At 38.5% G+C, this 11707-nt stretch overlaps 2 protein-coding genes across 3 annotated transcripts in view; both read right to left on the minus strand.

Annotated features, from left to right (window-relative positions):
* Positions 1–1810, minus strand: part of pleca (plectin a) — an 81237-nt gene extending 79427 nt beyond the window's left edge. For both annotated transcript variants that reach the window (XM_087787050.1, XM_087787049.1), the window contains exons 1-2: positions 1639–1810; positions 349–386 (exon numbers count right to left, since the gene is read on the minus strand). In XM_087787050.1, the coding sequence (XP_087643176.1) occupies positions 349–386; positions 1639–1795 (195 nt within the window). In that variant the 5' untranslated portion in view covers positions 1796–1810. The remainder of the gene's footprint in view (positions 1–348; positions 387–1638) is intronic.
* A 921-nt stretch (positions 1811–2731) lies between these two features.
* On the minus strand, positions 2732–11467 carry eif3eb (eukaryotic translation initiation factor 3, subunit E, b). The gene is made up of 13 exons (XM_087785825.1): positions 11348–11467; positions 10791–10908; positions 9319–9436; positions 9197–9239; positions 8962–9066; positions 8773–8898; positions 7713–7837; positions 6790–6916; positions 6611–6712; positions 4759–4868; positions 4556–4658; positions 3038–3172; positions 2732–2871 (listed from the first exon to the last, which is right to left on the minus strand). The coding sequence occupies exons 1-13, from the start codon at positions 11435–11437 to the stop codon at positions 2833–2835; spliced, it is 1341 nt and encodes a 446-aa protein (XP_087641951.1). The 5' UTR covers positions 11438–11467; the 3' UTR covers positions 2732–2832.
* Positions 11468–11707: the final 240 nt, after the last annotated feature.

Consider the following 11707-nt stretch of genomic DNA (forward strand, 5'->3'; position numbering starts at 1 on the left):
CTTTGTGCACATTAAAACATACGGATGAAAACATACATAGGAAGTAAACTACAAGTATAGGTAATATACAAGTAATTCCTCAAGAAATCTCTGTTACAAACATGTATTTTACAATCTCTGGTTAAATAATACAAACAATTTTATTGGTAAAAATAAAGTTTTGAAATGTAACAGAAGCTTCTTTTGACATGATCATGGGTCGCATGAAAACACCACAGAGTGAAGCACAATATTGATGCTATTTCATTCCTGAACACTGAGTACGGTTTTCTTGTCCTCAAATGCAGCCCAGAAAGAGGTTTTCAAACCCCTTCAAGAATGTGCGTTTGATAATACTATTGTACTTACATGTGAAGCAGACTTGGCCTTCGGTTTCTTCACCATCACTGTGTGGGATAAAAACATAAAAGATAAGAAATCCATCAAGATGTTTAAGCTTTGAGAAAGATTCACGAATGAATACTTTGGTAATAAAACAATATACATGCGGTCTTTGATGACTTTTTAAATGTTTTGTTTATATTCATGTTGCTGACACCATTGATGCTACATTGCTATTGATAAGTAGCATCACTGGGCTTCAGTAGACACATCGTGATTAAAAATAAAAATGTTGACGCAGAAGTTTTGAGGCCTTTCTATCAAGATCGCGAACACATTTCTCACTGGGGTCATAAGACGAAGTGGCTTGGGGAAGGCGGGTCAGGGCATGAGGCTCTGGGATCAGATGTGGGATGTGACAACTGGGCCAAGTAGGCAGATAAGATGGTCTTGAAACAGATCCCGTTAATGGAAACACAATGACAATAACCAGAACTTGTAATTTGATAAGAGAAGAAGAGATGGAACATTATTATTATTATTATTGCCTGCTAACGTCGCCGCTGGTTATGTGGTTGATGTAAACGCTAACTTAAACTAACAAAGAGGGAAAACATTTGTTTGTCTCAACAGATAAACATTCTTTCTTACCCAACTCAAGTTTACTTTGACAGCACTGTTGCGCTAATGCCAGAAACAAGTATAAACAGGTGCAGACGTGGCCGAGTTCATAATGTCATGAAGTACCGTAACTTACACTGGCATAATAGAAAGTCTATAGATCTGCAAACATGGCTTCATGCATCTACGTTTACAATACTGTAGCTGCTGGGAGGCAGGTGAGCCAAGTCCGGTAAAGTTATACATGACCCACTACATTGGAGTCCCAAAATGCACTGCAACAGTTAAAATCGAAATGCATTCCTAATTTAAAATGGTCAGTACGCTTAAATGTACTTTTTCTGTGCTCGGTGAGTTGAAAACGCTCCTTTGGTGCAAACTACTTCTCATTTCTCTGTGTTTATGACCAGCGTTTGGCGTTCTTATTTTGCATCAGTTGTGAGAATGAATGGGTCTTTGTGTCCCTCCAAATTTAAACTTGGATCAGAACAACCAACCACATAATGAGCCGGGCCGGTCTGCCAGGATTGGGCAAATGTGGACGCAGCAGCCTCGGAAAGGAAAAACTAACGAGTCTCAATTAGCCGAGTTTAAAAAAAGAAATACCAAGAGCTCCTCCCCCTTTAAAGAGCCGCTCCTGGTGCTGGCCAATCAGAAGCTAAGACACCCTCAGGGGGTGGTCTGGGTCCCACCTACCTTCCAGGTAGCTTTCCAGTGAGGATGAGGAGTTCCGATTCCATGTGTAGCAACAGAAGAGCAGCCAGACCAGGAAGGTGGCCAGAACCAGAGCGAAGACCCAGAGGAGCCGAGCCACAGCCGGGTCTGAGATGACCCACAGTGTCAGGGCGTCCATGCTGTCTTCACTGTCTAGTCAGTCAGAGCGGCGCTCATGAAGTGGGTCAGGTCTGTTCAGCAGCAGCAGCAGCAGCAGCAGCAGGAAGAAGAAGAACCGCAGATGGAATCCAGCTGTTCCAAGTTCAGCCCACGTCAGCTCAGTTTTACTGAGTCCTGGAAAAAGAGGGTGGAGGTGTGGCCAGAACTTAGGAGTCACTCCCAGGCAAGAACATCAGTAGTAAAACCATGAGGCTCACCTTTCTGCAGCTCACCTGAGATCCACAAATCAAGCCGTCGACAGGCCTCTAATCACCTCATTCCTATCTCGGGATTAGACAGACATTCCTCTCCGCAGCAGAGACTCTACGGAAATTACCCAAAACTATTTGCGACTGGTACTAAAAATAAAAATGCGAGGAGGAAGACTTCAGCTTAAATGTGTACTGAAGCTGGTTTACAGTCACTGCTCATCTGCATCATCAAACATTTCCTGTATTTGTACAGTCACACACACCCCTTCAACGGCTCTCAGAGGAATAAACCACGGAAGATTCTAGTGTCAGAACAACAACTGTATCACATCTGGTGTGAAAAACTAGGAATCCATGTCCAGCTGGGAAGTCAACTATAAAGTCAATAATAGTTACGAAAAAATGGACACAAATGTAGAATATACACACATAAACAAACTTAATTCAGTCAGAAATGAAAATCTTTGTAGACTGTGGGAGGAAACCAGAGCGTCTAGAGGAAATGTTGTGCATATACAGTATGTCTGTCTGAACTCACAATCTACTCAACCACAACTTGTAAAGCAAGAGCACCACCTAGTGGGCAGACAAGAGACTGACAATAGAAGTACATGTCACTTTTTAATTAAACGGTGAGAAGAACAACGTGAATGATATTAAAGTAGGACCCGGTGAGTCCAGAGTCGACAATGTAAAACAAGTTAGCGAGACATTCAAATAAATACAACATAAAATCAATATCGGAATGAAATATACTCTATAAAAAGAAGCAGCCATGATATATTAAATAAATATTTTGTTTGTTTCAGTAGAATCCAGAATCTGGACCTGCCCAGTTTGGAGTCTGAAAGGAGAAATGGAAACACTTTTAAAAGTCATTCATCTGAAAAGAAACTCAGATTAAAGCTTGATGCGTGTGTCTAGATTGACACGTGTTATTATGTGTTAATTATCATCATCATTATATACGACTCCTCAATCATGCGGCAGGTTTTTCAGGATCTACTCGCCTCGTTCCTGTTGCTGTGAGCGACCTTCTTCTCGATGTTCATGGCCAACATTTGGCTGCGGAAGGACAAACTCTTGGTCTTCTCGATGACCTGCTGGTACGGCGACACTGCATTGTTTCCCATCACCACGTGACCCTGAAAAAGAGAGCAACTAGGTGTTTAACAAACGCTCAATTTCTCTTCCAATAGTCAGGTTTGGTTGTGTAGTTTAGACAGAGATTGTAGAGCAGACAGCGCCATCTAGTGGACTCTGTATTAAAAACATGCACGTGACTTTAAAGCAAAACATAATGAAGCTATATTGACTAATTTTTCATTCATATATTAACCTCAAAGTTCCATGATAAGATACTTACAAATGCAGAGATACGAGCATAAACAAGTTATGAATCATCTTTACACTATTGGGAGGGTCCGAGATACAGTATACCGGTGTTAATAGTAGACCAGATTGAAATAAACAGTTTCAAGTTTCAATTTAAACTTGTGTTACAAGCCACATAACAAAGAACTAATAAGACCAGTGTAATAAACTGATTTATCCTGATGGCTCAGCGAAAACATGCCCCACTTTATATCATTATTTCTGTCCCATTTAGTCGCACGATAAACCTGCTGTTCTGACATCTTTTGCAACGGAAAAGTTACTGCAAGCAAAAATAAACACTACGCAGAAGCTTAGATTTATTTTTGGTAGTAATGAGACAACTTCTGAATTTGGATCAAGGCTTTAGAGCCGTTCTTGACATCCGGCAAGCGTGAAGCGAGAGGGACGGGAAGATGTCGGGTGTCACTCTGTCACTTAAAGGACGAGGAGTGACGTCCAAGTGGGTGGTTGATCTTTGAAAGTAGGACACTGGAACAGAACCAGAGTGTGCTACACAAGAAGAGGTAACCGAGAGTTCAGAACAGGTCCTGATCTCCCACCTGAGTAAGTAATATTTATAGAGCATTTTTCCAGACCAAGCACTTAAACAATTAAAACAATACTCAATAAAATATATGCTTAAAAAGGTCAAGACAACACCGAGACAAACACAGGAGTCTCAGAGAATCAAGGAAAAGCCTGCACGAATAAAAGAGTCTCAACCCAGGAGCCACGATTTTCCAGCCAAGGTGACGGCAAAGAACGTTCTGAGCAGCAAAAGGATTTAGAAATGAAGAAAAATAAAGAATAATTGGATACATCTAAATCAAAAACAAGACTAAAGTGCCTTCAACAATTTTTCATACATTCTTCCAGACAACATACTTGTTTGGTACATTGGACACGCCTTTTAAAATGAAACTTTCAATATACTAATGTTCAAAAACTTTTTTTTTTTTTTAAATTCCAGATCAGGTTCAAAGTTTTCTCAATAAATACAAAGAATGAACATTGTTGTTGCCTAATAAAGGCCAAATTATTTTTACATTCAGAGAAAAAAAACAAAAACGTTCTGCCTACACATAGAAAGCTCAACTCTATATTGCAAGTACATAAGTTTAATTCCTTCCACCAACAACATTCAGTCTCACCAGTTTGGAGTCTATCTTTGCATCCAGTCTGGCGTTACGGATCAGGTTGACGATCCATCGCTCCGCCTCCTCTGGAGTCATGTTGAGCTTGTCAGCGAGCATGCTGGGAAGAGATTGAGCATGTGTGAGAGTGCGAGTTCCACGGTGTGCTCTGCATGTCGCTGGGAAAGTTCTCCGACCGATCGAAACCGCACCAGACTGACCTGATGCTGATGCACTGGTGAATGCGACAAAACGTCTCGAAAATAAACAGCCGAGCATTTTCAATGAAGTCCTCCAGACAGGCCACCAGGAAGAAGTCGTTCACCAGAACCTGCAGAACATCAGACGATAACCATCTTTCCAGCACTATTGATCAATATATATATGGAAGAAGTGAATGGTGTTGCTGTGAAGTTTTTTTTTTTTTTTTTTAACTTTTTATTAAACACGCATAAAAAAAAACTCAAGGCCGTTCCGTGATTTACTTGGTCTACAACATAATCTTTATATTTTAATGCTGTTTCTTCAGCTTCACGGTACTCGCATTCATTTTAATGATTTTGGTGACACTGAGTTTTACACAGTGCTAGTGAATATTGAAACAGTAACGATAAATAAATAAATAAGTTAATTAGGGGGAATAAGGGGAGAAACAATTTACCTATTTATTTATCTAAAATGATGACGTAATGTCAGTTCTTACATACAACTTAACTTAGGTAATGAAAGATTAACATTTCAAACGTTTAACGCCCACATTATATTAAATACATTTCCTGATTTTTAAGATGAAAACAATCCAGTGTAAATTTCCTTCACTACAGATAGGCATGCAAACATAATGTGGAGGCAGCTGCACCATCAGGAGGATTCAAGAGAACAAAGAACTGAACCGAGTTGTTTCAAGTGTGAAACGGTTAAAGCTCCTGAGAGCCGTGAGACTGGGGGAGCATTAGCGGGAGATTAAATTGTGTCATTTCTATCTGAGCATTTACAATAACCATCACCGGGAACACCTCGAATCTTAAGAAGAGGAGCTTAAATTCAGGAATACATTAGTGTCTCCGCTGCTTTAAAAAGCGAAGCTTCCAGAGACGTCTGTGAATGTTTCTCTGGCGGAGAAAAACAGATCAGCCACTGATGTTGAATGTTGAGTAAACATATTTTACTGGCTTCCCTTTTTCAGAAATCCCATTTTTGACGGAGTTTATATTTCAACTTCAATGACTTTCTTCTCATTCACCCTGTGCTAGAATGGATTCTATCCCAGCCATCTGGGGCAAAAGGCAAATGGTCCGCACCAAGTAAAACTTTCAGTAAAGAACAGATCAAGCCGCACACTTGCTTTCACAGAATGTTCAAAGGTTGACTCGTCTCACTGCAACATGGGCTCGATCATTTGACAACAAGGTGAGAAGTAAAAGGAACAACATCTATACGGGATTTTGGGTTTTTGAAAACAACCCTGCAACTGCAACACAGACGACAAATCCATAATCTGACAGTTGTTCCAGCTTGGAACTCAACTAAGTAAGAGTTAAGAAGAGTAAATGAGGCCAGTTGTGGATTTTGGAGGCTGAATTGAGTTCACAGCTAAACGTGAAGATAAAGCTGAACATTAATGCTCGGATCTCTGGAGGAGAGCACGTGTGACGATGAGAGGGTGAACCTGTGTGACAATAGATTTTCTCAGCTTGGTCTAGTGAAGTGATGCATACTAGCTCGGTTAATGATACTGTAGTTTTAGATCAGTTGTAAAAGCCAATTAACTGATGATATTCAAAGGCCTTCATATAAAATTATATATAAAAATATGTGGTTTGAACCTTTAAAAGCATAAAACTGCCTTTCTGAAAAGAATATTGGCACAAACGGCTCCAATTTCCAGTAGATACAGATGACAATGAAGCTCCAAGTGGAGTGAAGTGCGGGTTAACTTGAAGGCAAGTGACATTTACAAAGGCTGCTTCTATTCAACAAGTTTGGAACTGAGAACATCAGTGATTTATTTGTATTTCAAACCGCATACATAACATTGCTTCAGTCAGTGTAAAATAATGATCTTTTACTTACCGACTCGCACTCTCTCAGTTTCTTTTGAGCACCATCGAAATCGAAGTTGACATAGAGACACTCGACAAACTCCGTTATTGGATCTTTGTACGTGTACGACTCCTGTAAGGAACGCCAGACACTCGTCAATCATCAATCCTTGAGGAGCCCAACACGGCGTTCAGTGACAACAAGCTCACCTGTTGAATTACTTTCACCAAGTCCTTGAGCACTTGTCTGCGCTTCCGAACGTCTTTGTTGGTGATCACTGCGGTTGTGAGGTAACGCAGGATGTGAGGGCACATGGTTTGAATGGCATTCAGGTACCTGGGAAATAGACACAAAGATGAAGAGCATTACAACTTTTATTTTTTGTGTAAATATTCTCAAAGAGAGATTAGTGTGTTAAAGGCAACACGTTTTAACATTTATTTACATTGTCAACAGGTTGGACAGATTGATCAGAAAAGCTGGCTCTGTGGTTGAAGCTGGACTCACTGGTGACAGTTGCTGAGAGGAGATCATTGAACAAATTACTGTCCATCATGGATGATGACAGTCATCCTCTGAACACTGTCATCAGTGAGCAGAGAAGCAGAATGAGTGCACGAATGCTCCTACCCAGGTGCAAAACAAATAGACTCAGGGACTCATTAATTCCTCGGGCTATTCAATTGTACAATTCTGAGTTCGGGGGCAGGAGTGGAGTGAAAGTATCTGGATCTTCTATTCTATGTTAGTCTTTGTATCCTTTGTCTTTGTTATTTTTCTTTGATCTATGTTCTTTATCTTTAGACTTGGATTGTATCATCTTGTTCTTTCTCTTTATTTCTCTTTGTCCTTGTTTTTATTTTATTTTATTTTTATTTATTTTTTATGAAAAATTGCCATATTTGCTGTGGCTAATTGAAAAAAAAAACAATTTCATCAATGATCAATAGAGTTCTACCTACCTACCTACCTAACCATTTAAAAATACACACTACATCTTCAATACAGTATCAATGCATTTGTTGTTAAAATCGAAAGTTTCTATTTCATGATGCCACATTATTAAACAGGTGTAAACAGAATGTCATCATCCATTAAATTGGGATCAACATCATTGTAAGTAGAGACTCACTGAGGCTGGTAGAGGAAGAGCTCGATGATGTTGTCTCTCCCCTTAGGGTGGTTGAAGAAGACAAAGAGTGACCAGTGGATGAGCCAGGTCCTCTGCTGCAGGGACTGGAGAGGGGAGCCCACAGACTGGAATAAAAAGATTCACAAATGTTACACGGTTCACACTTTTGTAGAAAATAGCACCTTAAACAAGAACTATGGAAGTAGGTAATTTATAATAATTTGAAATGTTGAAATTGTGTTACATAATTGAATTCAATTATTTATAAAGGTAAAATATACATCTTTTGAACTCTTATCTCTGGATCAAGGTGACAACAAGTTTGATCACCTCTCATGGCTTCCAAAAATACATACATACATCTTGTCACAGAGACAACACAAGGGTTAAATTGAGAAAACCATGATCAGAAAATGTTGTTTTTCAATAATTGGAATTTGAATAAAAAGTTTGACCAAAAAGCAGTCATTTTGAAGATTTGTATTTTCTATTTAATTATTTTAAAAATAATTAAATTAAATATATTACAATATACAGATCATTACATTGAATTATTCAATAAAAACGAAACCTTTCAATATAGTAACTAATGAACTCAATTATTAAAATAATAACAATTTAATATTGAAAAAAAAAAGAAAAAAAGTTCCGACATTTGAAATGTTTAATTCAATGTTTTAAAGCACTGATATACTTTCATACACTTGAACTACAAATATAATTTAAATACATGGATAAAAGATTGGGCTGAACATTTTTATACTGTGGATGAGAGTACTTTTGATTTGTGGCTGCCTGACAAACAGATCTGGGCAGAGCCCAATATATGAGCACGATGAGGCCCAGGAGATGGAGAGAGACCAGATGGTCCAACAGCAGGTCTGAGCGGGGGTGGAGGAAGTCCACTTCAGCATGATGGCGGGGATAAATCGCAACAAGTTTTTCATCGAACTCTTGTTTCAATTAAAAACTAACTTCATGGTATCAAGAACTCACGGAACGACTATAACCAATGTTTTTGCTCTCATCTCTCCTCTTTCTGGTTCTTACTTTAACTCACATTGTTGTCGATCGTCTCTCTGAGGCGGGTCAGATCCTCCATTGATGCGTCCCAGTTCTGCATCAGGATCTCAGACGCCAGTTTTCCCCACAGAGAGCTCAGAGCGTTCCTGTCAGTTGATGGCACCTGAAGAGAGAAGTTACAATAATGGCTCAACAACACCATTGTGTTTCTTCACGGACTTCTTACCAGCACACGGAAAAAGTAGAGATATTCAGCAGCACCGGAGTAGTTTCCACACTCGTACTGGAACTTAGCGTAGCGGTACAGAGTGTCCAGGTATTCTTGACGAAACTGGAGGGAAGTTAGTATAGTTTTGTTTTAAAAATACTATCCAACAAAGACAACATATTTTACAAAATAAAGCATTTAGTGAAGATATTTTGAAATGGAGATAAGAGTTGAACTGTAAAGCAAAACTTACATTGTGTTTCTCTGACAAATAGTCGAAGAGCATTCTCCCATCTCTGATGACAACAAAGTAGAGAACAGCCATATTTTAGCACAAGTATTGAACCATAAATGATCAAGAACATAAGAGTTGACCTTGTGGACTGCATCTGCCGAGTTGTTTCAGGGTCTTCAAACATCTTTACAATCGGCTCTGTTTCCGACTGGAGCTGCTTTAGTTGAGCCACAACAGTGCCTCTCTTTTCTCTCAAGGCTTGACACAAGAACCGTCAGTGAGAAACGCTCAGAACACATTCTTAGCTAATCGGACAAAAAAGTATCACGTAAAAATAATAATAATATATTGCAATATATATAAAAATTGTCAATATTTGATTCTTGGCAGCTGTAGAAGTCTTAACTGATTTTTTTTGTTTTTAAAACAAAAAACATTAGCTGCTGGAGTCGAATGTATCCTCTCGTCCTCAATCATGATTTCAATGTCCCTCTAGCTGAGGTACTGTGTACATTTTAGGACATCGTGAGGTCTCAGAGAAAGTTGGTCAGGTCTCAGGAAAAATTGTGAAATTAACGTTTTATTTCTTGAATGGAACCGGAAGTACTTGTTTCGTCGTCGTAATCAACTACCATGCCATGATTATGAAGCCCTGAATAAGGAGCTTGAAGACGGTAAATAATTATTTTATTTAGTATTTATAGACCGACCCGATTATTTATTTTCCTGAGATCTGATTTTTTTTCTCCTGAGACCTGATCATTCCCCCCCACCCCCTAAAATGTACACCGTATTGCAGAGGAAATAATGACTGCTGCCATCTAGTGGCTGGAAGTTTGATTGCAACAAAAAATGAACATGTCGTGAATATTTGCATGTTAAATATCAAATTCAAAATATACTTGTTTCATTTCGTACACACTTTAATAAACAATAAACCATAAAAGAACTACAGTAACACAAAAAAAAGAAAAAATTTCAAGCCGAATACATATTTTTTTAAAATTGATACATTTCTGTCAATGCTTTTAATCATTGTGATGGAATGACCTCACCACCAAAAAAATTACATCATTTTGCCGTGTTGTTCTTCAATCCATAATTTTAATTCCTATATTAATGTCAATCAATTATTTTAAAATAGGAATTGGATAATATTCACCTCAAACTCTCATACTTGTCAAATGTATTCTAATCTGAAAGGACTGAAGGTCTCTTTTAAAAGGTACAGGTGGATATTGATCTACTAGTAAATGAGAAAAGTAGTCAAATCAGAAATTGAAAACAACGATCAATAAGATGATGAAAAAGTGTTACTGGTAAAAAAACAATCGCCCTTATAACATTTGCATTTACTTCTTTGATATTAGTGATTTAATCCTTGGGATTGTGTAAATGTCATCGCCAGGGGTGAGAAGTTCAAGTTAGAGGGGTTGTTGGAAAATAATAGAAAGTAAGGGAAAAGATGACAACCCTGGTCTACTTTGTTAGGCAAGTTTTACTTTAAATAATCTTATAGAACAGAGTGTGCCAAGTTAAACTACTGCAATACCACTGGGATTAATACAGCAACTCTATCCATCTAATGAATACAAAATAAGAGAAATCTTACAGTGGGGAATCTCCTTGTCCTGGTAAAGGTTTTTGTAAACATCCATGGCAAAGTCCACCATGTTGGTGTCGCTGAGAAGATCCAGCTTCCCTTGAAGGAGTTCCTTCTCATTGTAGATCTGGTGGAGAATAACCCCAAGGATGACAGCTGAAGAATGACAGTTCATGATGATGGAGGTAAACAATATGCTAGAATCCTCCATGGGTTGGATAATCCTTTTAGAGTTCAAAACATACGAAGGCCAAACATGAGCCGAGCAGGTTTTTATGCCAAGATTAAAAAAAAGGTGCTTCACACCTGTACTCTAACACTGAAACAATATCGCTTTTTAGGACATGTCATTTAGCTAGATGACTAATATTAACCCCCTGCAGCCCACAAAATGGAATGAGAGACAGAAAATGAAAGAATATATAATAAAACTGCATCCAGAGATCAGTTCATCTCTACTAACAGATACCGCTTAAGGCACTTCAGCCTCGCAACATCACACATAAACGTCTATTGCTGCACAATATGATGACGTTTACGGCTTTAAGATAACAAACACACGTTACCTCTTTCACGGAGAGGAATTCCAAAAGAGGAAATACCAAATGCCGGTCGAGAAAATGTGCAATTTTCGTGGTGAGGTCGTAATCCGCCATCTTTCCTCGCTTCAAAATACAACTTTATTGACAAAGACGGCGTGAGCGCGGAGTTGGCGCGTCACAACTCTTCCGGTTGTAGGCGCGTTCAACATTTTGATATAAATGTTTATTTTGTGAATGTTTTTAGGTTATTTTGATTATGATTTTTTTTAACTTGTAATTAAAAAAAAAAAAAATCAATTTCTTTCATTCAACCAATGTTTATGGCGTTGGATGAGACATAATGAGGATATTTACAGTCTAACTATTTACGTTATTTTTTGTAAA

Source organism: Callionymus lyra, chromosome 3 (assembly GCF_982586985.1).
Source record: "Callionymus lyra chromosome 3, fCalLyr1.hap1.1, whole genome shotgun sequence".
NCBI classification, from domain to species: domain Eukaryota; kingdom Metazoa; phylum Chordata; class Actinopteri; order Syngnathiformes; family Callionymidae; genus Callionymus; species Callionymus lyra.